Genomic DNA, 27,358 nt, shown 5'->3' on the forward strand with positions numbered 1-27,358 from the left:
CCTGACTGGTTCAAGGTTGACTCAGCCTTCCATCTTTCCGAGGTGGGTGAAATGAGGACCCAGATTGTTGGGGGCAAGAGGCTGACATTGTAAACAGCTTACAGAGGGCTGTAAAGCATTGTAAAGCGGTATATAAGTCTAAGTGCTATTGCTATTCTCCCAACTACTTAACCAGCCGGAGGAAGCTGCCACCTTCTCCCAGGCATTTCTGCTCATTTCCTGCAGTTTGAGGTTAAGCACTGGCTCTGCCTTGCAGGTGGCAAGCATTGGAGATAAGTTCTTCTTCCCAAGTCAAAGCATGTCACTGTTGTGACCAAACGCCTGCTCTTTCCTTTTCCAAAACGAAATGTAAATGTTTTAATGACATTTAAACCATCCAGAGAACTTTGGCTAGGGAAAATTAGAAATGCACTGGTGTTAATAAAAGTGAGAGTAGTTAAGAGCCAGTTTTTCTGGATGTCTTTTGGTGAATGTGTACTACAGGAAAATCCATATCGTTATTGGGTGTGATTGTTTATTGTTGGACCGGTTATTAAATTATATTGTTCCTTGTCCAAAAGGTGCTTTTCTAAAGGCAACTGGACTTCCTTTTTTTCTTCTTCTTCAAGACATTTCACTTCTCATCCAAGAATCATCTTCAGTTCTCACTTCTTCAGAACTGAAAAAGTTACTTGGATGAGAAGCGAAACATTTTCAAGGGGGGAAAAACCCGGCAACGTGCAGTTGCCTTTTGAAAAGCACCCTTTGGATAACCATGACCTGGATGGCTAAGAATTTCATATAGACGTATGTTGTTCCTTGTGGTTGTGGCTTGATTTTATGCAGCATAGTGGTTAGAGGGCAGTACTGCAGGCTCCTTCTGCTGACTGGCGGCTGCCTGCAATTTGGCAGTTCAAATCTCACCAGACTCAAGGTTGACTCAGCCTTCTAATCTTCCAAGGTCGGTAAAATGAGGACCCAGATTGTTGGGGGCGATAGGCTGACTCTGTAAAACCACTTAGAGAGGGACTATAAAACACTGTGAAGCGGTATATAAGGCTAAGTGCTATACGGAGTTCCCATTTTTGGCCTGGCATCGCCAGTATTGTTCAATTTACTGAAGCTTCACAGGGTTGCCTGAACTCAGCACAGATTCTGTTCCTTAAACAGCAGGTGCGCTTCAATATAAAATAAATATAAATATATTTATTTTTATATTTATTTTATAATTCTATAATTTATATTATAAATAAATATAAAATAAATTAAAATGAGTTTGGTTCAAGAGCTCCAACTTGTCAGCTACAAGTTCACTGGCTGCAGTAGTGAACATTTGTAGTTCAATCAATCAATCAGAATAGAGCTGGAAGGGACTTTGAAGGTCTTATAGTCCAACCCCCTGCTCAGGCAGGAAACCCTATACCATTCCAGAGAAGTGGTTGTCTTATCTCTTCTGAAAAACCTCCAGTAATGGAGCAACCACAAATTCTGGAGGCAAGTTGTTCCACTGGTTAATTGTCCTCACAGTCAGGAAATTTCTCCCTAGTTCTAGGTTGCTTCTCTCCTTGATTAGTTTCCATCCATTATTTCTTGTCCTGCCCTCTGGTGCTTTTTGAGAATAATTTGACCCCTTCCTCTTTGTGGCAGCTCCTCAAATATAGGGGGTACTGCTATCATGTCCTGCCTGGTCCTTATTTTCTCTAGACTGGCCATACCCAGTTCCTGCAACCATTCTTCATATTTTAGTCTCCAGGTCTTCAATCCAAGGAGATGAGACTGGCTTCCTTCTGGCTGGTTGTCCATGACTGAGTCAGCAGCTGAATTAATCTTGAGCCCCTTTACCTTAAGGAGAGAAAGCTGGACCTGGGGGAGGCAAACAGTTCACCAGGAACAGGAGTCCAAAGACCAGGACGAGGCAGAGCTAGAAATATCATCCTTTTATTTGAGGAAGCACCAGATGGAGCCATGCTGGCCTTCAAAGACCTCCTCGCTGCTGCCCCCACCTGGCTCTCAAAAGGAGGAGGAGGAGGAGATATTCCAGATGGATCAGAGGCAGCTCAGGTGCCTGGGGAACACAGCCTGGCTGCTGGGAAGGGCCCAAACCAGGGCTGTTCTGATTGTAGCCCACAGGTCAGCCAACAGCAGCCAACAGCACCCCCCTCTTCCTGCAGAGTCTGCCCTCGCTTCCCAGGGATTGTGGACCCACAAAGTGAAGGCTGCCTCCCACTTTAAGGGGCAAGAGGCTTTCCAGAGGTGAATGCAGCTACCCCTCCATGACAAGGCCTCTCTGCTGAGTTCTGGATGCCTGTTGCTGACTCCCTCCCAGCAGCACAGTCTCAGCCCCCTCCCTGCCCTAAACCCACCCCAAGGCATCCTTCCCCAGGCCTGCGAGGGTCTCCCCGGAGGTCGAGGGAAAGAAGCAGGTCTATCCAATTATAACGCCAGTTTAAAGAAAACCCCCCCACCCCTCCCTGTCAGAGCCCAGCGCCAGCGCTGGGTCCCCGAAAGCCCCTCGACCCATCCCAGGGGAAGGCCATCCAAAGACAGGAGACTGTGGCCCACTTTGGGCCGGGGTCTCCGCTGGCCTCTTTGCTCCGGGACAGGTCCTGCTTCCCCCTCCCCTATTGGACAGTCTGCGGGGGGCTGGCGGCCCCCTCCCGGCCCTTCTTGCGCGGCGGCTTCTTGATGGGCGTCTTCTTGACCGCGGGGTCTCCGGGCGCGGGGGTCGCTACGGGGCTGCCGGCGGCGGCGGTCTGCTTCTCCCCGCTCTTGGGCTCGGGCGCCAGCAGTTTCTGCAGCGGGGCAGAGGTGGGCAGCAGCGGTTTGCCGGCCTTCTGCCCGGCGGGGGCGGCCGCCTGTTTGGCCTTCTGCGGGGGCGCCGGCTTCTCCCGCTGGGCCGGGAGGGGGCTCATGCCGTTGGGCCGCGCCCCCGCCTCGCCCCGCTGGAGGCTCTGGGTCTTTTCCTTCAGCTGCGCGGCCAGCAGCGTGGCGGCCTCGGAGGAGAAGCCGGGCGGCGCTTTGGGCTGCGCGGGGCTGCGGGGCGCTTCGGCCGGCCGCCTCTCCGCGGCCGGGGGCCCCATCCTCTTGAGCGCGGAGTGCAGGGCGCCGTTGAGGTTCTCGGCGGGCTCCGGTCCGGTCCGGCTGCGCTGCCTGGCCTGAGCTGGGCCGGGCTGGGCGTCGGGCTCCTGGGGGGGCTTGGGGGCCCTTTCTTTGGCCCGCGCCGCCTCGCCGGGGCTCCGCTTGCGCTTGGAGGGGCCGGGCCGGCGCTCCGACAGCAGCTCGGCCGCGGCCGGCAGGGAGTTGCTCTGGGCCGCGTTGTACTTGTGGTGGATCCAGGAGACTTTGGGCTTCGTGGAGGGGTCCGGCGGGGGCGGCTTGGCCCGCTCCGGGGACGGGGGTTTGGCCGGCCTGTGCTCCGCCGCCGGGGCCTCCTCTTCCTCCCGGGACTGCTTGGAGAGGCGCGCGATGCGGGCGTAGAGCGCGCCGCTGACCGAGCCCGAGCCGCAGGAGGAGCGCTCGCTGTCCGAGGACTTGAGCAGGGGCGCCTCGCCGCCGTCCGCCGGGCCTGGGGGGCTTTCCTTCAGGACGGTGTACTCTCCCGCCTCCGCTTCGTCGGCTGCCGCCGCCGCCGCCACTGCCGGCCCCTTGCGCAGCGGCTGCGGCGCCTTCTCCAGGGTGCTGCTCTGGGCCGAGACGCGCTCCTTGTGGTCGCTCTCTGCGGAGGGAAGGGAGGGAGAACGGTCAGGGGAGGTGGGCTGAGGTCGGCTGGGGCGGGGGGGGGGGCTGCGATCAAGTCAAGTGTGCCAAACTGCGAAGAGGCACGGAAGACTCCCCCACCCCCATTCCCTCTCTCTCTCACACACTCTTTGAGGGCAGGGTAAGCCTTGATCCACCCATCCCCAAGATTGCCCCCCTTCAAGCCCTTGTCTGCTTAAAAAGACAGAAATAAAAACGATGTTGAGATCATAGAAAAAGTGCAGAGAAGAGCAACCAAGATGATGAGGGATCTGGGGGCTAAAACATACGATGAACAGTTGCAGGAAGTGGGCCTGGCTAGTCTAGTGAAGAGAAGGACCAGGGGAGACAAGATAGCATCTTCCAATATTTGAGGGGCTGCCACAGAGAGGAGGAAGGGGTCAAGCTATTCTCCAAAGCACCTGAAGGCCAGGCAAGGAATAAAGGATGGAAACTGAGCAAGGAGAGGTTCAACCTAGAAATAAGGAGGAATTTTCTGACAGTGAGAACAATCAACCAGTGGAACAGAATTTGCCTTCGGAAGTTGTGGGAGCTTCATCACTGGAGGCTTTCAAGAAGAGACTGGACTGCCACCTGTCAGAAATGGTGTAGGGTCTCCTGCTTGGGCAGTGGAGGGGGTGGGTTGGATTCAATGACCTACAAGGTCAGCAGACAAAAGCCTTGGGAAATACTTTGCTAGCCTCCCTGAGAATTTCAGGTCCCTTCGAGGACAAACCCCTGAAAAACCATATCTGAAAAGTCTCCTGCTATCCTTGGAGATTGCTCGCCACTGGGCTTCCTCCTTCTAGCCCTGGGAGAATTTTGCACACCAAGCGAGTGTGACAGAGCAACAACCTGTGCAAAAGGAGGGATTTGGGTCCAACACGCTTTAAGTATTAAGCGTACAGAATACAGTTTGTGCTGGGGTGGTGGTGCGATTTTATTTCATTTTACAGCAAGGAAAGAGATGTTCCTTTTAGCTGTTACTTAATGACTGATGTTCAAATCATTTGCAGATAGTTCAGGGTAAAGTTGTGGCCCAGGAAGAAGTTAAAAATGTATGAGCAGGGCTGCTTCCTTCCCTTTAGCAAGGTGAAACTCTTGGAAGCTTGGAAGGAAACTCTAGGAGGACAGAGGAGGCAAGAATAAGGGCACACCTGTGCGGTCAAAGGCCTTCCCCCCCACATCCTATATATGTTGGGGCTACACTCCAGATTTTTCTGATTTTCCACAGATGCCTCTGCACTATCTCCAGATTCAGGATTAGGTTAGGGTGCAAAAGGCTGCAGACTATTTGGGCTTCACCTGGATATCACAGACTCACTCACAGCCTTATCCTTTCCTATGGTCTCCAAGACAATAGGTTCTGTGTCAAGGATGCAGAAACAAACTCCTTTTATTCATATACCGTATTTTTCAGAGTATAAGACACTACAGACTATAAGATGCACCTATGTTTTTGGGGGAGAAAAACAAGAAAAAAAATCTGCCTTTGCCTCCCAGCATATTGTCTCTTTGCAGCAAACAGCCCGTTTCAGTTTCAGTTTCAGCTTCAGCACAGCCCGATTAGCACAAGCAGCTGATTGTCGGTTGGATTGGCCTCCTGACCATCAGCTGTTTCAGGCTGCAGGATTGCCATGGCTTATTGCTGCTTTCACGCGCTGCATTTTCGGCCTCTGCAATCTGTTTTCAGCCTCTGCACACCCCATTTTCCACCCGTTCCGGGCAGTGGGGATCAGAATTGGTGGAAATTGGGGTGAGGCGGCAATAGGCAAAGGTAATCCCTGCAGCCTGAAACAGTTGATGGTCAGGAGGCCGATCCAACCACCAATCAGCTGCTTGTGCTAATTGGGCTGTGCTGAAGCTGAAACTGAAACAGACTGTTTGCTGTTTGCTGCAAGGAGGCAAATTGCTGGGAGGCCGAGGCCAAAGGGTGGAGGCCGGCGGGTGGGCAGAGCTACATTCGGTTTATAAGATGCACCCAATTTTTCACTCTTTTTTGGGGGGGGTGAAGAGCATCTTATACTCCGAAAAATACGGTAGTTTGATGGTGAAAGGTTTCAGGATTCTTTTCTTTCCTTTTTTACAGGGGAAACTGGTATGCAAAATTTGAGATAAAATTAAACAGCCTGAATTGAGTTCATGATGCTGAGCAGACTTTTAGTGGGTTTAAAAAAAAAATCAAGATTAGCAAACATTTTATTTTTTCAATATTGAGTCTCAGACAGCTACACATTTGCCTCAAGAGCCCTCCTGGCAACAGTTGAAGGCACAATCCTTCTCCCAACTCCGGTGCCAAATTGGAGACCGCTGGATTATGTTGTTTTGGAAGGGATTTATTTTTTTTTTGGTTGAGAAATATGTGTGGCTTTTGTACCAAAAGCATTTTGAGTGGTTTGAAGTTTCTTCACCCACGGATATCGTTGCATATTTGCCCAACATAGTTAACTCGGTTATTACATTAACTCATTACTTGGAAAGACACAAATAGGTCTGGTTTTTAAAGCTAACCGAACGCTCCAGTCACATAATAATCTGAGGACCCCCCAACCATCTGAGGAGCCAGATTGTTGGGGGCCAGAGGCTGACTCTGTAAACCTCTTAGAGAGGGCTGTATAGCACTGTGAAGCGGTAAAGTCTTAAGTGCTATTGCTATAGCACCCTAAGCCAGAAAACAAACAAGCCAACTACAAATTAACCAGGGTTAGCCTATGAAATGGTGTATCTATGGGGACAATCCAGTTCAAGAGGCTGGAACCTAGCAGCTCTGGAAGCCAAGGTAGTGGCTGGCTGTCATGCCAGGATCCGAAGGGAATTTGAAGCGGTTATGTGTGTTTGTGTTTGTGTGTCTTTTGAAAGCTGGTTGGAAACCAGGGAAGGGAAGACACCCCTGAGGCGAGGAATTGTGACAGCAATCTAGGATCAACACGGAGGGTGGGGGGAGCAGGGTTGCAGAGGGAAAGTTTGTGGAGGTCCTTTGTTCCCACAGACGGGGGACCCTTTTCCTGTTCATGCGTGCCCCCCCCCACTTCCCGACATGTGCCAAAGCAGTCCCAGAGTTTTCATCTTGTGCAAAGCGGAGCCTCTGTGACTTCAGGAGTTAATTTCCAAGAGATGTGGTGGGAACATCTCTGTCTGGTAATTATGGTATTGCATGTGTGGCCCAAGAATTCTTCAGGCATTACAGGGTCCTTTGTGAAGGGCTGTTATTTGCTACAAAAGGGCTGCGGTGGAGCTGGGATTGAGTCAAATTCCTCGGCTCCATAATGGTTGCCAAAATAACAGAGAGGAGAGGGGAAATTAGGAGCTCGGATCCTATGGGAAGCTCCGACCACGGGCCCACCATCCAAATGCAGAACGGAGACTTCCAGCCTGCTTTGCTGTGACCACGGGCGCACCCTTCGAATTCCAGAGAACTCCAGCGGGCTTATCAGCATCCTAGTCCTCAATTTTGCAAAGGGAAACTTGAAGAGGGCCCAGTTTGTGTTAAAGGAAAAACCTTCTGGAGAGCTTTCAGCAGCCAAAGTGAGAGGCAACCAAGGTACCTGTAACTTCATCAGGGATTCGAGAAAGTTTGGCATGTTTGTAGTACCTCGATTTATAACGGTTCGCTCAGTGACCGTTCAAAGGTACCGTGGCACTGAGAAAAGTGACTTAAGGCTGTTTTTCACACTTAACGGCCATTGCAGAACCCAACGGTCATGTGATCAAAATTTAGGCTCGTATTTAAGACCTTTGCAGTGTCTTGGGATCTTGGGATCCCCTTTTGCGATCTTCATTGACCAGCAAAATCCATGGGAAAGTCGGATTCACTTAACAAATGTGCTACTTACTTAACAGCTGCAGTGATTCGCTTAACTGTGGCAAGAAAAGTCGTAAAAAGGGGGACAAAACTCACTTAAATGTCTCGCTTAGCAACAGAAACTTGGGGCTCCATTGTGGCCGTAAGTCAAGGACCACTTGCACAAGATAACGAGGCTGGTGCTTTGATGTTCCTTCTATCCCTGGTCTCTCAAGAGTCATACATTATTCAAGAAACAGGTTTTGGGGGAAAGTCTCAGTCCAGCCCTTTGCAACGTGATGCTCGAGGGACACTTTGCCACGTCAAAATCTTGGATGCCTACTGGCCCTCCTGTTCACTAAAGCAGGGGCCTTGAACCTTGGCTACTTTTAAGACTTGTGGACTTCAACTCCCAGAATTCCTTAGCCAGCTGGAGTTGGAGACGCCTGCTCTAAAGGACTAATTCTGAAAAGGCTCTTGTGAGCTGGGAATTTTAGCATCCTTGAACCATAATTCCCAGCTTCCCCTGAGGGGAAAATCACAGTTGTTAAGGAGCGTTGCTCTTTTGCTCTTGTCGTGTCCCACTCCTCCGCTGACGGCCGGGTCAGGGAAATCCGAATCAGGCTTGCCTCTGCAGCTCTGCCCAAAGTCCTAGCAAAGTCCTCAGAGCAGGCAGGAGACCAGTAAGTGACTTCAGCAAGATAAGTTCGACTTTGCCTCACTCAGAGACTGCCAGAAAGCAGATCCTTTTTACAGGCCATGGGGTGTGGCTCCATGACTCAGCACTCATTAAGGCCTGCCCCTCCCTTCCTTCTGTTGCCTCCGCCTATCCAATCTTCTGATGCGAGGGTCACTCCAATCAGCTGTTGTTGGAAGTAAACTTTCCTCAGGCTCACATGCTGTGGAGGAGGGGGAGGGGTCTAGCTGTCTGCTTGCCTGGGCATGGAGCCAGGGCTGGGGCCGGGGGATGCTCCCTCCTCTGCAGCCTGCTTGGGCATGGAGCCAGGGCTGGGACCGGGAGGTGCCCCCTCCTCTGCAGCTTGCCTGGGCATGGAGCCAGAACTGGGGCCGGGAGGCATACATTCCTCCGTGTTCGGGAGCAGATAAGCAGACCCCGGCTGCGGTGAGAGCAGACAAGACACAACAGCTCTCCCAATATGAGCAATGCCCAGCCGATCTGACTGGCAGGGCCCTTGCCAAAATTGACAGGGGTCTTCTTTGACGCCTGGCAGATGAGACTAGAGGCCTTCAGGAGGAGCCAAGTCGTGGGAGTTGCTTTGCACCTGGGCCTTCCTTGATTCCTCCCCCCGCCCTTTGGGTTATTCGGAGTTTGATTTTTTTTTTTTAAGGCATTGAAAAATACGGCTTGAAGGTTAAAAACCAAGATCATGGTGGTCAGCAAACAACCCATTAATTCACCCACTGAAGTAAAGACAAGGATAGAGAAAGCTCAAACAGCATTCTTCAAAATGAAAAAGGTCTCCTGCAGTCATAAGCCTAAGACTGAAAACCAGGCTTGTCAGATGTTACATCTTTTCTATCCTGCTCTATGGAGAGTTGCTCTTGGACAGAGAACCGCTTGAAGAGACTAGAAGCATTTGAAATGTGGATTTACAGGCGGGTCTACTGAGCATGTCCAAGATGGCGCCGCCCTGCTGATCGGGGGAGCGGCAGTGGGCCTTTTCGGGCCCTGTCCGGTTCTGGGGGGGGGCCTTGGTGACATCTTAGGCCCCCGGACCTGATGGAGGAGCATCCAGTCACCCGGTGGAGGGGTGACTTGGCGCAGGACGACTCCGGGGGGCGTTGGGAGGAGCCCCGGAGCGTCCTGCTGCAGCGGTGGTCATGGCGGCTGGCCGGGCGGCTTGCCGGCTTGCCGGGCGGTCGCGGCTTGCCGCCGGCCTTTTTCGGCGGTCTGGCGGCGGCGGCGGCGGCGGCGGCAGCGACGGCGACGGGGGGTCACTGATATCCAGGCCCCCTGGACCCCGCCCGTGGGAGGAAGCAGTGGCGGCCCTGGCAGCTAGCCGGGCGGCTTGCTGGGCGGTCTGCGGCTTGTCTGGCTGCCGCCGGTCTTTTTGGCACTCTGGCGGGGGGGGGGGCGGCGGGGGCCTTTGACACCTTGGCCCCCCTTAGACCCCCCGCCCTGATGGAGGAGGCTCCAGTCGTGGAGGAAGATGGAGGACGGGCGACTTCAGGGGCGAGGGGAGGAGCCCCGGAGCCCCGGAGGAGGCCCAGTGGAGATCTGGAGGGCCTACCGGGCCCCCGTCGGCCTTTGTTGGTTTTTTGGCGGCGGTGGCGGCCTGGCTTTTTCGTCTGGCGTCGGTGGAGTGACTGGCGTCCCTTCCTAGTTGGGGGGGGATGTCGGTGGCCTCATGTGGCGGCGATGGGACGCTTGGTGACGACGGCCGGGCGGAGGGGGCCGGTGGCGGCCTACCTCGGCGCTTCAAGGTGGCGGACGGCCTGTTTAACATCTTTACCATCGGTCCGCCCCCCCCCTCTCCTTCTTCCTTAGTCCACCCCTGACTATTTATAGGTGGGTGGCGAACTGACTGAATGAGTGGTTTTGTTTTCTACCCCACGAGGATCACTATTGACTGCTTCCCATCAGGACTGACTGACAGACCGGTTGTGGTCACTGTATCATCTGTTACCATCTTGACCGGCCCAGGATGGGCCTCCTGCCGGACTTTCTTGGTGATGCGAACGTTTACGGCGGCTGACCTTCTTGCCCTGCGAGACGCCCCTCTCTCGCGGGTTTGGCCCTCCATACTATCGAGGGCCCACCTTGAGGACGGGCTTTGGAGCCCCGAGAGGTGGCATGCTAAAAATAGGAGGCTTAGGGGCTTTTTAATTAGTTGTTTTAAGAAATTTTTTAAGGGGAGTTTTAATGGGGATTTTAAGGGCGGGGAGGGGGGGGGGAGGGATTCGACGGGTAGGGGAGAGAACCCGTCGGGGAGGGGGGGTGGGAGGGTTAGGGTGGGTATTGGGAGTAGCCCGCCGGGTGGGGAGCCAGTCCTTGCGCGCGCTCGTGGCGGTTTAGTAATGGGTTCGGAGGTTATAGGGGGATTACGTTCCTTTTGGTGAGGTGGTTCCATTTGCACGGTAAGTGGGAGGGGCAGATATGGCGGAAGGGGGGGACCGCATCGTTTTGGGGGGGCGCGCGCTCGATGTCTGCAGGCGATCGCGCGCCCCGATCCCCCTCCCTTCTCCCGTCCCCCGGATGGTCAAGACCCTCAGAGCCTGGGCCTTCGTCTGATGTTATGCAACGCACGGTCCGTGGCCAATAAGGCCCCCCTAATACATGATCAGATTCAGGGGGGTGCCGCGGATATTATAGGCGTTACGGAGACCTGGTTGGGCACTGAAGGGGGCGTGCCCCTGGTCGAGATGTGCCCACCGGGTTTCCGTGCATTCCATCAGCCGAGGGCCCAGGGTAGGGGTGGTGGGGTGGCGGTTGTTATTAAGGAGAGTCTAGAGCCGAGGGAGACCACTGTACCTCAGATTGCCGGGTGTGAATCCCTCTTTGTGAGGTGGGGTCATAGGTGTCAGATGGGCTTGCTGGTCACGTACCTGGCTCCTTGCTGCGTGACAGCCGCCCTGCCCGAGCTCCTGGAGGTGCTGGCTGGGGTGGCAGTTGAGACCCCCAGACTTTTAGTCATGGGGGACTTTAACTTGCCATCTTCCGGCTCGTCATCGACGGCAGCTCGGGAGTTCATGGCTTCCATGACGGCCTTGGACCTGACCCAAGTAGTTGATGGCCCTACTCACATTGGGGGTGGCACTCTGGACCTGATTTTTGTCTCTGGTCAGTGGTTGAGAGATCTGGACTTAAAGGAAATAGTCATTGAACCTTTGTCATGGTCAGATCACTCTCTTCTTCGCCTAGACTTTCTGACCGCCATCCACCACCGCAGGGAGGCGGAGCCGATTCGTTGGTTCCGTCCCAGGCGCCTGATGGACCCGGATGGGTTCCGGACGGAGCTTGGGCCATTTCCTGAGGGTCTGGCTCACGGCTCGGCTGAGGAACTTGTTGCGGCCTGGGAACGGGCCGCGGCGGGGGCCTTAGACCGTGTCGTGCCTTTGCGGCCTCTGACCCGGCGCAGGTCCCAACCGGCCCCTTGGTTCTCCGAGGAGCTGAGAGGGATGAAGCGCCGGAGAAGACGCCTAGAGAGCTCCTGGAGGTCTAGCCGTTCAGAAGCTGATCGGACACTAGTGAAGTCCTATACTAGGACTTACCTAGTGGCATTGAGGAAGCGAGGCGAGCTACGCCTCCCTCATTGCATCGGCAGATAACCGCCCAGCCGCCCTGTTTGGTGACCCGCTCCTCCTACACCAGGGGAGCGGGATGACCCGCTGCAGGGACGTGCTGAGGAGTTTAACGGTTATCTATACGATAAAATCGCTCAGCTTCGGGATGGTTTGGACCAAGATTGCGTGATACGGGTGAGACGGCTGAGGGTGGTCTTGGTGACATTTTATGGGATGAGTTTGACCCTGTTGCTCCGAGGACATGGACAGGTTGTTGGGGAGGCTGAATGCCACCACATGTTTACTGGACCCGTGCCCTCCTGGTTGGTGCTGGCCACACAGGAGGTGACCGAGGCTGGCTCCAGGCGATTCTGGCGCTTCTTTGGTGGAGGTGTCTTTCCGGCCGCCTTGAAAGAGGCGGTGGTGAGGCCCTCCTCAAGAAGCCTTCCTGGACCCGGCTGTTTTAGGTAATTATCGTCCGGTCTCCAACCCGCTCGCGCGAAGGTTGTAGAGAGTATGGTGGCATTTCAGTTTCCCTTACACCTGGATGAAACTGTCTATCTAGACCCGTTCCAGTCCGGTTTCCGGCCCGGTTACAGCACGGAGACGGCTTTGGTCGCGTTGGTGGATGATCTCTGGAGGGCCAGGGATAGGGGTTGTTCCTCTGCCCTGGTCCTATTAGACCTCTCAGCGGCTTTCGATACCATCGACCATGGTATCCTGCTGCGCCGGTTGGAGGGATTGGGAGTGGGAGGCACCGTTTATCGGTGGTTCTCCCCCTATCTCTCCGACCGGTCGCAGTCGGTGTTGACAGGGGGGCAGAGGTCGGCCCCGAGGCCCCTCACTTGTGGGGTGCCGCAGGGATCGATCCTCTCGCCTTCTGTTCAACATCTACATGAAGCCGCTGGGTGAGATCATCAGTGGGTTCGTGTGAGGTACCAGCTGTACGCGGATGACACCCAGCTGTATTTTTCCACACCGGACCACCCCAACGGTTATCAAGTGCTGTCCCGGTGCCTGGAGGCCGACGGGTCTGGATGGGGAGAAACAGGCTCAAGCTCAATCCTCCAAGACAGAGTGGCTGTGGATGCGGCATCCCGGTACAGTCAGCTAAATCGCGGCTGACCATCGGTGGCGAGTCATTGGCCCCGATGGAGAGGGTGCGCAACTTAGCGTCCTCCTGGATGAGCGGCTGTCTCTAGAAGATCACTTGACGGCCGTCTCCAGGAGAGCGTTCTACCAGGTTCGCCTGGTGCGCCAGTTGCGCCTTTCTGGACCGGGAGGCCCTTTGCACGGTCACTCACGCCTGTGACGCCTCGCCTGGATTACTGCAACGCCTCTACATGGGGCTTCCTTGAAGGGCATCCGGAGGCTGCAGTTAGTTCAGAATGCGGCTGCGCGGGTGATAGAGGAGCCCTCGTGGCTCCCGCATAACACCCATCCTGCGCAGGCTGCACTGGCTACCTGTGGCCTTCCGGGTGCGCTTCAAGGTTTTGGTGACCACCTTTAAAGCGCTCCATGGCATAGGGCCGGGTTATCTACGGGACCGCCTACTGCGACCAGGTACCTCTCACCGACCCGTGCGCTCTCACAGAGGGACTCCTCAGGGTGCCGTCAGCTAGGCAGTGTCGGTTGGCGGCGCCCAGGAAGGGCCTTCTCTGTGGGGGCTCCCACCCTCTGGAACGAACTCCCCCCAGGACTCCGTCAACTTCCTGACCTTCGAACCTTCCGTCGCGAGCTCAAGACACATTTATTCATCTGTGCAGGACTGGCTTAGATTTTTAAATTTAGAGGGGTTTTAAATTGATTTTAATATTTATATTTGATATTTATATCTCTATTTTTAATTATTCGGGCGCTAGAATAAGTTTTTTAAGGATTATTTTAATTTGTATATTGATATTGATGTTTTATATGCCTGTAAACCGCCCTGAGTCCCTTGGGAGATAGGGCGGTATATAAATTCGAATAATAAATAAATAAATAAAATAAATATTAGCTGGGCTGACAAAATCAGAAATGAGGAGGTGATAAGCCGCCTGGGAAAGCCCAAGGAAATCATCAAAACCATCAAAAAGCAACAGTTAGAATATTTCGGACATGTGATGCGACACCCAGAAAAATACAGCATCCTTCACTTAATCCTCCAGGGAAAGATCGAAGGCAAACAAGGTCCAGGCAGAAGAAGGACATCCTGGCTTCAAAATCTAAGGGGCCGGTTTGGACAAAACTCAGCAGCCCTTTTTCATGCGGCTGTTGACAAAAATAGGATGGCCAACATGATCGCCAATGTCTGATGACTGATATGGCACAAGAAGAAGAAGAAAGGTATTTTGATTACATTTGGGGCATTATTAGACAGCAGTGGCCCAATCTTGGCATTAGATCCCCAGCAATGTGTGTGTGTGTGTGTGTGTGTGTGTGCGTGCATATACACTCTTACAGATTTTTTTGTTATCCCAACTTTTCCTAATAACCAGCCAAGGAAATGATGCCCTTCTGGACTAATCTCTGCTCTTGGTGGCCACCGACTATCACTTTCAGTGGCTAGATCTGAGCTGTCTCAAGGGACGCCTTCCATGATTGGAGCCTGGCTTGTGCCAGGAGTTCCACTGACCTTCGTGGGGCACGCAGTAGACGGGTCCTTCGTCTGTGGTATCGAAGGAAGAGAAGGAACCCCTGGAAGACCAGGAGGGTGATGGCTGATCGACCACAGAAGGAGGTTCAATGAAGCTGCAGTTCAGGGTGTTCTCCAAGTCATGATGAGCCACTGCAAGACACAAAGAGGGTGGAGAAGGGAGATCCAATCAATCAATCAATCAATCAATCAGAATAGAGCTGGGATGATAGGATAGTTATTGTTCTGTCCCCTCCCGGCCTCAGCCACGCGAGCTGGCTAAACAAGCCAGTAATTGAGTTCACAGCTGCTATCAGTCCTGGCAGGGAATCTGCAGCTGCCTGCCAAAGTCTCCCTTATCTTGGGGTTGCCGGGCAACCAGGTAGTCAGCAATCCAGGCCAAATGTTCAGCTCAATTTTTGCTCGTCACGGAGCAGAAGAGCAGCCAGGGCTGCTTTTATACTCTGTGGGGTGTGGCTCCGTGACTCAGCACTCTCTAGGCCTGCCCCACCCCTTCCTTTGTTGTAGCCGCCTCTCATATCTCCGAAACCTGGGATCCAGCCACACCTGGTTGCCATCAGCTGGGTCTGGAGGCATGGCCTGGGGGGGGGGAAGAGTCAGGGGACGGAGGCCTCGTTATCTCCTCCACCTGGCCTGCCTCTGGCTCCTGGAGCTGAGCCAGGGAAGCCGGTGCTCCAGAGGTAAGTCCTGATGGCCCTTCCCTCTCACTTTCCAAATCACTTTCTGGCAGGGGGCCCAGTTCGGGGGGGCACAGACACAACAGTTATCTTATCTGAAAGGTGCTTTTTCAAGAGGCAAGTGGACTTTCTGTTTTTTCTTTGAAGACTTTGGACAGAAAGAACTTCTGGTTTGAAAGTGGGGTCAAAGTTGAACAGCCTTCTCTTAACAGAGGGGGAGGGACACAACATCATCTATCTCCAGTCTACAATGCAGTCCTTTCAAGAAGGCTCCACATTCATTTGCATCACTCAGGTGACTCTGAGGACAAAGTTAAACCTCCAGGTGACCTTAATGACTGAAAGGATGCAAATGACCAGCTGTCTGCAAGGAATATAAATCCTCCCATTCCCCAGCATCCAGTCAGAGCTGAAGAAGCTTCTTGGATGAGAAGCGAAAAGTCTTCAAAAGAAAAAAACAAGGAAGTCCAGTTGCCTCTTGAAAAAGCACCTTTGGGACAACCATGACCTGGAGGATTGAGAATCTCCATAGAGAGGCAGTTGTCTTAGTTGGCAAGGAGAGATCCAACCTAGAACTGAGGAGAAATTTCCTGACACTGAGAACAATTAACCAGTGGAGAGGTTTACCTCCGGAAGTTGTGGGTGCTCCAACATTGGAGGTTTTTAAACTGGACAAAAGACTACGTTCCATATGCAACGTTGTGCAAAGATCGGACTTTCAGGGGCAAAGTGTCCTTTGGAAATGTCTTTAGGCATCCCCGTAACTTTTGTTGGGAACATTGAAAGTGACTACAGAAGCCCGGGAAAAAATACAGCTGCTTTAAAGGGGTTTTGCCCAGGCCATGCGCCAGGCGAGCCCAACAGAAGGGCCTCTGTGCGCAGCAAAGCCTCGGAGGGGAAGCGGCATTTCCGATGCCTTCAGACCTCTGGTTCTGGGTGAGTCACCGCCAAATAAACCATGCCAAGAGAGGCTGAAGCAGGCTTTCCTGTGGGCCTCTCGCCTTCCCTGCCCCAGTGTTTACTCTGCTGCAATTCCTGGCCTCCTGTGATTCTTAGATGGGGCAGCCTCGGTGGAGGCTTTGCAGCTCTGAGCCGCCCCCCTACCCAGAGTGGGAAGGCAGGAGGAGGCAAAGGCTGCAGGAACCGTTATGCCACCGCCTTCCGAGCTTCGTAGCCGAATACTGGACAACCAAGAGCCCAGGGTTATCCCTGATGTCCTCTCCTGCTTATTGGTCATTAATTATCATCAGGGAGATGACATATGTGAATCCTACAACAGTCTACCAGGGGCTGGTTAGAAATCAGGTGTGTGTGTTTGTGGGAGAATACAATTGAAAATAGTGAGCTGCCAAAACCAGCTTTGCAATGTCTCAGCAAATGTTCAGGAAGCTTGAGAATTTAGATAGTCCTTGACTTACAGTAATGGCCAAAATTGTGGAAACCTTTTGGGAAAAGTGTATTTTCTAAAATTAGCTAATAACACCACTTTTTTTTTGAGTAGTACCATAAAATTATATATCAATGGAAAGATAATTTAATCAAGAATGTAATGTAATAACTTTTATGAAGGACTTGCTATTAGAATAGCAGTTACAGCATAAAGAAGAAAAGTGACACACGTAGAAAAAACGAGATATGCAAAAATGATCACCATAGAAAAAACGAGATATACAAAAATGATCACCATGTCAGTTAATCCTTAGTTGGGCAACCTTTAGCATGAATTACAGCCTTACAACATCTTCCCATGGAGTGAACCAAGTCTTTTAGTTCTGCAGCTGTTCTAATGTGAAACCAAGATTGAAGGATGGCTTCTATTAACTGGGTTTTATTGCTGGGTTGCTTCTGACTAACCAGTTTCTTTAGTTGGCTCCATAGATTTTCAATTGGGTGAAGGTCTGGGCTATTCCCAGGCCATTCTAGCAATGGAATATGATTATCTTGAAACTCCAAAAAAAAAAAAAAGTGGTGTTATTAGCCATCAAACCTCAAAAATACACTTTTTCCAAAAGGTTTCCACAATTTTGGCCACTACTGTATGACCACAATTGAGGCCATTGCTGGAGGGTAAGAACAGCCCCGCTGGTCCAAAGGAAGACCGCTGTTTGTGTCTTGAGTTCTCGGACAAGACAGGATAAGTCTTGGAAAAGCCCTCAAGTCTCGTCTCTGTCGGGCTGCCTCTTCCAGTTCTTCCAAGCCTCCTTTCACACAGCCCCAGATTTGCCACCTTCCCTCCCTTACTACTTCCATTTCCCTGGAATCTTTCTTAAATCTGATTCCAGATCCGGGCACGGGACTCAAAGCAGAGCCGAACCATTCAGATAAAATGGAATGATGGGGTGATGCTGTCTAAAATTGCGCTTGCTTATAGTGCAGCTACGTTAAATTCCCAGCCGTGCACGAATTGTCTCATATCTCGAAATCTTTTCACACAAAGACTAGGACTTCTCCAGTGGATCTGAGAACTTTTCCTTGAAAGAAAACAACAACAACGCTGAACTTGTCTCTCTTTCCTTCTGTTGTTTGGAGTCCATGTCTCTGAAATATTAACATGATTCTGCACGTTGCTTTTATTTTCCAGAGTATTTTGCTGCAGGCCAGAGCCAGAAGGCAAAGACAGGAATGGAGGCAGTGCTGGTATTCAGTCCATTTGCACCGGTTCGGGAGAACCTGTAGTGGGCCCACCCGCCCCGGTGCGATGCCATCCCATTTAGCCACGTTTTCTAATGCTCACATTTTTGGTGCATGGTGAACCGGTCTTAAAATTATGTGAAACCCACCTCTGAATGGAGGGTAAGGTTGGCAGACAGAGCTCTTGGCCCATAGAATCCTGGTTGGATCCAAGCGTGCCATCTTTCCTTTTTGGAAAGACACTAAGAATGGATATGGCTTGGATGGGGAAGGAAGGAAGGGAAAGAAAGGGAAGGAGAAAGGGAGGGGAGGAAGAGCAGGAAGGAAAGAAGGGAGAAGGGAGGGACGAAAGGAAGGGAGGGAGGGAGGGGAAGGGAGGAGGGAAGGAAGGAAAGGAAAGGAGGGAGGGAAAGGAAGGGAGGGAGGGAGGGAGGAAAGGAAGGAAAGAAGGAAGGTGGGAGAGGGAAGGAAGGAATGAAGGAAGCCAAAGCAGGAGAAGGATTCCCTGCCCTGCCCTGCCTGCAGCTCTGTCTGGTGCCAGCCCCCCCTGCCCCCCCCCCCGTGCTGCAGTCATGTGGGTCTTCCACAGCAAAACTGGGTAAGGAGAACATATGGCAGGGCCCGTGTGCCAAGCCAAACAAAGGAGCTTGGCACCAAAGCATTTCATTCTGGTGAAATAAGAGAACTCTGCCAATTTAGGGGCGCTCCGGGAGGGCCAGCCTCACAGTTGGTACAGGCAGAGGGAGACATGCAGGGGGAGGTGGGACTGGCCAGGCCTCAAATGGCTCTGGAGGTGGCAACTGCACGCAGAGCGCTTTAGGGGAAGGGAGCCAAGGGGTGAAAAGAGGAGGCAGGAGGGGGCAGCCTAGGGGTCTGGGTCCAGGGAGCTCTGGAGCTGCTCACTGGGGGCTTTCAGCTAAAGCACTGAGAATCACACATAGCTGTGAATCGGGATGTCCGAGCCTGCCTGGCACGTGAACCCAACCTGAAACAAACAATTTATGTTTGGGGGAATTCTGCCATCCCAAGAGTTCTGTAGGAAAGAGGAAGCGAGGGGAAGTGGGAGCAAGTCAGTCTACATAAAACATAGAATCATGGGGTTGGAAGGGACCTCAGAAGTCTTCAAGTCCAACTTCTGCTCAAGGCAGAAGTCCTTATAACATCCCGGACAAATGGCTGTCCAATCCATCACAATTCCGGGAGGCAAACTATTCCATTGATAAGTTGTTCTGGGTGGCATGAATTTTTCTTTCCTTCTTGGTTGCCTCTCTCTTTAACAAGCTTCCATCCATTACTTCTTTTCCTGCCCTCTGGTATAAGACAATCCCCTCAAGTAGTTCCAAAGGTGCTTTTTTCAAGAGGCATCTGGACTTTCTGGTTTTTCTTTGAAGACGGTTCACTTCTCATCCAAGAAGCTTCTTCAGCTCTGACTGGAGGATGGAGAATGGAAGGGTTTATACTCCTTGCAGACAGAGCTGGTCATTTGCATCCTTTTAGAGGGTCATTGGAGGTTTATCTGTGTCCTCAGGGTCACTTGAGTGGTGCAAATGGTTCCTGTAGGCTGCAATTTTTCCTCTGGAAATCCATTCAAACAAACAGCTGGACATGCAAGGAGTGTAAATTCTTCCATTCCCCACCCTCCAGTCAGAGCTGAAGAAGCTTCTTGGACGAGAAGCGAAACGTCTTCAAAGAAAAACCAGAAAGTCCCAGTTGCCTCTAGGAAAAAACACCTTCGGGACAACCATGACCTGGATGACGGAGAATCTCCATTGACAATTGTTCAAGTACTGTACTGGAAGACAATTATCATGTCTTCTCTTCTGATCCTTCTATCGGTTAGACATACCTATGTTCCCCTCAACCCTTCGTCATATGATTTAGCCCCCAGACCCTTTATTATCTTTCTGGCTCTTCCCTGCACAATTTCCAGGCTCTATGGCTCAGCACATCTTGGGAACGTAGCGAGTCTCAACAGCTAAATGGTTCCGGTATGGTTTGAGTGACTTCACACCATGGTTTATTTAATCAATCCCAACTAGCAGGCTTCCCACAATCTTAAAACCCATCGCCCATGGTTTGCAGACTGCAAGAGGCAGGCCTCATTTCAGCTTCGCATGTTGTAGGAATCCAGCTGGCTTGTTTTGGTATTTTGCACAGCCTTGAGATGCAGCCACAAAAGGGAAGTTGATGGTGCTCCTGTCTCTTCATTTCCTGAACGGAGCATCTGGCTAGCAGCTGTCGGAAAGCAGGACCTGAAACCATCTGGCTTGATCTGACCAGGTTCATCTAAATCCTGGGCTGAGATGAGGATGGGCAGCGGGACTAGTAGCCAGGAGGCTCCATTTCTAAGCAATCTGCCTCGGATTGTGGGGCACAATCCGGCTCCTCTTCTGGAGCACCAGCGAAGAGCACAACTGCACGACGGAGGCCAAGGGGAAAGCTCTCGTTGCCATTGTTTACACAAAGTCTCCAACCAGCAGTCAACGCCAGGAAGTGCAGACACACAGACTCATTCAGCCCGAGCCTCTCCTTTAGAGAACGGGCCTCTGTGCTAGGCGAGGGGAGGGAAGCCGGCCCCTGCGTGCTACTGTAAACACAGCTCTGATGATCATTTCAGGAGAAAAACGTTCCAGGGGCAGGGGCTTTGGTGCTGCAGTTTTCAGGACGAAATTTGTAAAAATAGATAGAATAACAGAGTTGGAAGGAACCTTGGAGGTCTTCTAGTCCAACCCCCTGCTTAGGCAGGAACCCCTACACCACTTCAGACAAATGGTTATCTAACATCAGGAGTCCTCCATATGGCATCTCAGGACCCTCCATATGGCATCTCAGGACCCCTCCACAAATGGATATCTACTTTTCTGTCTAACAGACAACAAGTGGTCAAAATTGGCAATGCTTTATCAAATCCTGTTCCTGTCAAGAGTGGAGTTCCTCAAGGCAGCGTCCTTGGACCAACACTCTTTATTCTATACATTAATGATCTTTGTGACCATATCTCAAGTAATTGTGTTCTCTTTGCTGACGATGTCAAACTATTTAACACCACAGAAAACACTTCTATCATTCAAAACGACCTTGACCATCTAACCGCTTGGTCTAAAAATTGGCAACTCCAAATTTCAACCAGCAAATGCTCAGTCTTACATATAGGAAAAAAGAACCCTAAAACTAAGTACATACTAGATGGACATTACCTTACAGACGACCCCCATCCCGTTAAAGACCTTGGAGTTTTCATGTCAAATGATCTAAGTGCCAAAGCCCACTGCAACTACATAGCAAAAAAGCTCTAAGAGTTGTAAACCTAATTTTGCGTAGCTTCTTTTCCAAAAACACCACACTACTAACCAGAGCATATAAAACATTTGCTAGACCAATTCTAGAATACAGCTCACCTGTTTGGAACCCTCACCACATCTCTGACATCAATACAATTGAACGTGTCCAGAAATATTTTACAAGAAGAGTTCTCCATTCCTCTGAAAACAACAAAATACCTTATCCCACCAGACTTGAAATCCTAGGCTTAGAAAACTTGGAACTCCGTCACCTTCGACAAGACCTAAGTTTAACTCACAGAATCATCTATTGTAATGTCCTTCCTGTCAAAGACTACTTCAGCTTTAATTGCAATAATACAAGGGCAACCAATAGATTTAAACTTAATGTAAACCGCTTTAATCTAGATTGCAGAAAATATGACTTCTGCAACAGAATCATCAGTGCTTGGAATACTTTACCTGACTCTGTGGTCTCTTCCCATAATCCTAAAAACTTTAACCAAAAACTTTCTACTGTTGACCTCACCCCATTCCTAAGAGGACCATAAGGGGCGTGCATAAGCGCACAAACGTGCCTACCGTTCCTGTCCTATTGTTTTCTTTTCTTCTTCCTATATATGTTTATATGTGTATATACTATATAATCTTTTTGTATGATGTTGTGACAAAATAAATAAATAAATAAATAAATAAATTCAAAACTTCTGGAGACAAGTTGTTCTACTGGTTAATTGTTTTGACTGTCGGGAAATTTCTCTTTAGTTCTAGATTGCTTGTATCCTTGAAGGGTTGAATGAACACATCAATAATGAACATATTGAAATGTTCATTGGGATCTGCAGAATATAAAGATCACCCATCCTTTATTATCTGCTAAAAGATCTTTCCTAGTTACCCCCTTACCACCAAATATTGGGCTAAGTAGATGATGCTGGAATAGGGCTGGGAAGTGGCTCACCAGGCTAATGCAGCCTGTTATTAACACACAGCTGCCTGCAATTACAATTACTGCAGGCTCGAGTCCCACCAGGCCCAAGGTTGACTCAGCCTTCCATCCTTTATAAGGTAGGTAAAATGAGGACCCAGATTGTTGGGGGGGCAATAAGTTGGCTTTGTATATAAATATACAGATAGGATGAGACTATTGTCTTACACAATGTAAGCTGCCCTGAGTCGGAGAAGGGCGGGATATAAATTCAAATAAAATAAAATAAATAAATAAATAAAATAAATAGAGCAGCGTGGAGACGACCTTCATCCACTAATATAAAATTTAGTTAATTTTTACAAAGGAACAAATCTCAATGTTTTTGGATTATAACTGCCAGGAGAATCCTGTTTGGCCTTGGTAACCTTCAAAGTACAATTGAAGGCACATTCCTGGCCCAGCAGATTCTTAGCCTCCTCCTTCTTCTTCCTCCTCCTCTTCCTCCTCCTCCCCTCCCTCCCTAGTTCTAAGTTGCTCCTCTCCTTGATTAGTTTACTACTTCATCTTACTATTATTATTATTAGTTTACTACTTCAGCTTCAACCGCAACAATGCACAAGCAAATAATAGATACAAACTCAAGGTAAACCGCTCCAAACTCGATTGCAGAAAATATGATTTCACTAACAGAGTGGTCAATGCCTGGAATGCACTACCTGACTCTGTGTTTTCTTCCCCAAACCCCCAAAACTTTAACCTTAGACTGTCTACTTTTGACCTCACCCCATTCCTAAGAGGTCTGTAAGGGGCGTGCATAAGCGCACCAGCGTGCCTACCGTCCCTGTCCTGATATTCCTTTTTATTTACTCTTTTCATATATCCATATTATGTTTATACTTTTACCTGTTATCTTATATATGATTGACAAAATAAATAAATAAAATAAAATAAAAAGTTTCCACCCATTGCTTCTTGTCCTGCCCTCGGGTGCTTTGGATAATAGCTTGACTCCCTCTTCTTTGTGGCAGCCCCTCGAATATTGGAAGGCTGCTATCCTGCCTCCCCTGGTCCTTCTCTTCACTAGACTAGCCAGGCCCAGTTCCTGTAACTGTTCTTCATATGTTTAGCCTTTGGTCCCCTAATCATCTTTGTTGTTCTTCTCTGCACTCTTTCTAGTGCAGAGAAATCTCAACTAGAGTCTCAACATCTTTTTTACATTGTGGAGACCAAAACTGGATGCAGTATTCCAAGTGTGGCCTTAACTACCCTTGGTGAATGTAAAAATAATAAATTACTCAGGTTGTTGAATGCCAAAGATACCATGATCTGGAATCCATCCTCACTCACCTTGTCCTACTTTTTTAAACCCAACTTTGGGTATTAAAATGCATAGGAAGTCTGGGAACGCCCATAAGATGCTCTTGAACTTTGTGGGATATTTTTAATACTTTCTTTTCAGGTATTAGACTTCTCATCTATCATCTCTTAGACCTGCAGCGATGAAGGGACTTGCATATCCCAAGGATGATGTGAGATCCCATCAGGGATCTCCCAGAGGATCCCCCATGATAGGAGGCTATGGATGAGGGATAATCTATGATCCAGTGGAGAAGGGAAGGCCAACCACTCCCTTCTTCCAACAAGAAGGGGCCTTCACAACCAGGACTGGCCCTGCAAGCTGGAAGGTCCCCACTGAGCTACTGGGAAACCACAGCTGTGAGGTTTATGATGCCACCGGATTAAGGTCCAGAAGATGATGCGTCCAGAGGCAAAAGGAGAGGCCATATGTATCACACAAGGACTATCAGAACGGTGAACCAAGGCACACCTGAGATTGTCCAAGCAGAAATTACAGGTTGACATTCTAGAACTGGAATGGAATGGGTCACTACACATCAAAAAGCTTTAGAAGAAGATAGAATGAATGAGCTGGAAGGGACCTTGGAGATCTTCTAGTCCAATCCCCTGCACAAGCAGGAGAACCTCTACCATTTCAGGTAAGTGACTGTCTAACTCTTCTTAAAAACCTCCAGTGATGGAGTGCCTACGATTTTTGGAGGCAACTTCTGTTCCACTGGTTAATTGTCCTCACTGTTAGGAAGTTTCTACTTAATTCCAGGTTGCTTCTCTCCTTGATTAGTTTCCATCCATTGTTTCTTCTCTTGCCTTCTGGTGCTTTGGAGAATAATTTGACCCCCTCTTTTTGTGGCAATCCTTCAAATACTGGAATACTGCTATCACTTCACCTCTAATTCTTCTTTTCTTTACATCTTCTATTGTGGACCAAGAAAAAATGATAGGAAAGAAGGAAGAGTCATCTTTATAACCCAAAGGGTCGAGGCTGATGTCAGCTGCAACTCAAAACGATAGAAAGATCTCAATTCTGTTCCAAGGTAAGTCAACCAGAGCAGGTGTTCCAAGTTGGTGCTCCATCTGCAGGTGCAAAGAAGCAGGAATTGGGCGCTTCTATGACAGGGGTCTCCAACCTTGGCCACTTTAAGACTTGTGGACTTTAACTCCCAGAATTCCTCAGCCAGCTTTGCTGGCTGAGGGATTCTGAGAGTTGAAGTCCACAAGTCTTAAAGTGGCCAAGGTTGGAGACCCCTGTTCTAGGATACCTCACAGCATCTTGCCAAGTTAGCACCAAATAACAGTCCTATTGATGATGGACAAACATAGGCAGTCCTATGTCCATTTAGTGACCATTCAAAGTTACAACGGCACTGAAAAATGTGACATGACCATTTTTCACAGCTTCCCATGATCATGTGATCAAAATTCAGACCTTTGGAAACTGCTTCATACTTATGACCGTTGCAACGTGACCACCTTTTGTGACCTGACAAGCAGTCAATAAGGGAACCAGATTCAGAAGTAAACCACCAGGTTACTAACTTATCAACTGCTGTGGTTCACTTAACAACCATGGCAAGAACAGTCGCAAGATGGGGCAAAGGTCACTTTAAAAATGTCTTCCTTAACAACAGAAATTTTGGCCTCCATTCTGGTTGTAAATCGAGGACTTCCCGCAGAATGCTAAAGTGGGAGGTAAAACAGCATCTGAAATGATAGGAATATTTGACGTGGTTTAGGGAATGAAGCAGAAGACGGATTAATCGCGTTCTGCCAAGAAAATCCAGTGTTTCATTGAGCAAACACTGCCAGCAACCTAAAAGAAACAGGGACATCACTAGATGGAAAACACAAACATTGAGCTGACAATCTGCTTTGCAGGCGAAGATGGAAAACCTCTGTTTAGTCAGCAAAAGAAAAGAAAAAAGAAAAAAAAAAGAACTGGCATTGACTATTGTTCAGATCCCAAGTTTCTTAAAACTAAAAAAACTTAAAACTAAAGAAAACAAAATTATCAGGCCAATCTCTTAACAATATTCCATAGCAGTGAAAAAAAAACCCCATAAAAAACTAGATTTAATGGGTTGGATTCGATAAAGAGACTTCCTGGACAACTCAGACTGAAAGACACGCTGCCCTTAAAGACGAAACAAATAAAAATAGACTGGAAGCAAAAAGAGATAAAATGGCAATCTGCCGATTTTGTGAAAATAAAAGTGAAAAGTAAAATACGAAGGATCTGTTTCCCAACTAAATGCTAAATTCCAGAAGAGAACAAGAAGAGACAATGTAGATTTTGTACTGCAATGTATGTTATCATGATACATATGGACTAAAGTGATTAAGTATATTAACTGTTAAAAGTATATTAATAAGTAGAAACCTTCAAATTTCTGGGTTCTATCATATCGCAAGATCTCAAATGGACAGCTAACATCAAAAACATCATTAAAAAAGGACAACAAAGAATGTTCTTTCTGCGCCAACTCAGTAAGCTCAAACTGCCCAAGGAGCTGCTGATCCAGTTCTACAGAGGAATTATTGAGTCTGTCATTTGCACCTCTATAACTGTCTGGTTCGGTTCTGCAACCCAACAAGAAAAACACAGACTTCAGAGGATAATTAGAACTGCAGAAAAAATAATTGCTACCAACCTGCCTTCCATTGAGGACCTGTATACTGCACGAATCAAGAAGAGGGCCGTGAAAATATTTGCAGATCCCTCGCATCCTGGACATAAACTGTTTCAACTCCTACCCTCAAAACGACGCTATAGAGCACTGCACACCAGAACAACTAGACACAAGAACAGTTTTTCCCCGAAGGCCATCACTCTGCTAAACAAATAATTCCCTCAACACTGTCAGACTATTTACTGAATCTGCACTACTATTAATCTTCTCATAGTTCCCATCACCCATCTCTTTCCACTTATGACTGTATGACTATAACTTGTTGCTGGCAATCCTTATGATTTATATTGATATATTGACCATCAATTGTGTTGTAAATGTTGTACCTTGATGAACGTATCTTTTCTTTTATGTACACTGAGAGCATATGCACCAAGACAAATTCCTTGTGTGTCCAATCACACTTGGCTAATAAAAAAAATTCTATAATACATTAATTAGACTAAGGGCTGCCACAAAGAAGAGGGAGAGCTGTCAATGGATGGAAACTAACCACAGACAGAAACAACCTGGAATTAAGGAGAAACTTCCTGACAGATTCACTTGATAGCTGTGTTACTAATTTAACTGCCGTGTCTCCCTTAACAACTATGGAAGAAAAGTCATAAAATGGGGCAAAACTCACTTTGCAAATGTCCCACTTAGCAACAGAAATTTTGGTCTCGATTCTGATCGTAAGTTGAGGACTACCTGCTATATAGGCTTGACACCAGAGTGTCTGGTGCATTTTCTCTGATAAAGCTCTTATCTTCTTTCTAATAAAAGAGCTCTGGGGATTTTATTCCTTGGATTAGCTATTTCCAGATAGGAGAAAAGGAAAAGGAGGAATTTTCTGACCGTGAGAACAATCAACCGATGGAACAGAAGTTGCCTTTGGGGGTTGTGGGAGCTTCATCCCTGGAAGCTTTCAAGAAGAGACTGGACTGCCATCGGTCAGAAATGGTATAGGATCTCCTGCTTGGGTGGGGGGATGGACTAGATGACCTACAAGGTCCCTTCCAACTCTGTTATTCTACTCTACTCTATTCTTAATTTCTCTTCCCTTCCCTCCCCTCCCCTCCTATTTTCTATCCTTCCGGCTTATTCTGTTTTGTTCCGTTCCGTTCCATTCCATTATGTTCTTTCTTATTCTTTCTGTCCTATCCTATCCTATCCTATCCTATCCTATCCTATCCTATCCTATCCTATCCTATCCTATCCTATCCTATCCTATCCTATCCTATCCTATCCTATCCTATCCTTCTAAAGATTCAAGGCCACAGTTCTCCCTGTTATGACACATAAGCTGTGAAACTCTTTGTTCAATAACAGATACAGAGAGAAAGCCAAAGCCGAAGAGTCCCACCGTTGCCTGCAATTGCTCTGGAAAAAATGCATGAAGCCCAAGAATAACAAATATTTCAATAGCTGAAAT

The 27,358-nt window shown here is 49.3% G+C and overlaps 1 protein-coding gene across 1 annotated transcript in view; it reads right to left on the reverse strand.

Annotated features, from left to right (window-relative positions):
- Nucleotides 1-1,895: 1,895 nt before the first annotated feature.
- The window catches only part of SCARF2 (scavenger receptor class F member 2), a 77,979-nt gene continuing 52,516 nt past the window's right edge, over nt 1,896-27,358 (reverse strand). The window contains exons 10-11 of the mRNA XM_058157985.1: nt 14,358-14,510; nt 1,896-3,694 (exon numbers count right to left, since the gene is read on the reverse strand). Coding sequence (XP_058013968.1) covers nt 2,601-3,694; nt 14,358-14,510 — 1,247 coding nt within the window. The 3' untranslated portion in view covers nt 1,896-2,600. The remainder of the gene's footprint in view (nt 3,695-14,357; nt 14,511-27,358) is intronic.

Source organism: Ahaetulla prasina, chromosome 15 (genome assembly GCF_028640845.1).
Source record: "Ahaetulla prasina isolate Xishuangbanna chromosome 15, ASM2864084v1, whole genome shotgun sequence".
Lineage (NCBI taxonomy): Eukaryota > Metazoa > Chordata > Lepidosauria > Squamata > Colubridae > Ahaetulla > Ahaetulla prasina.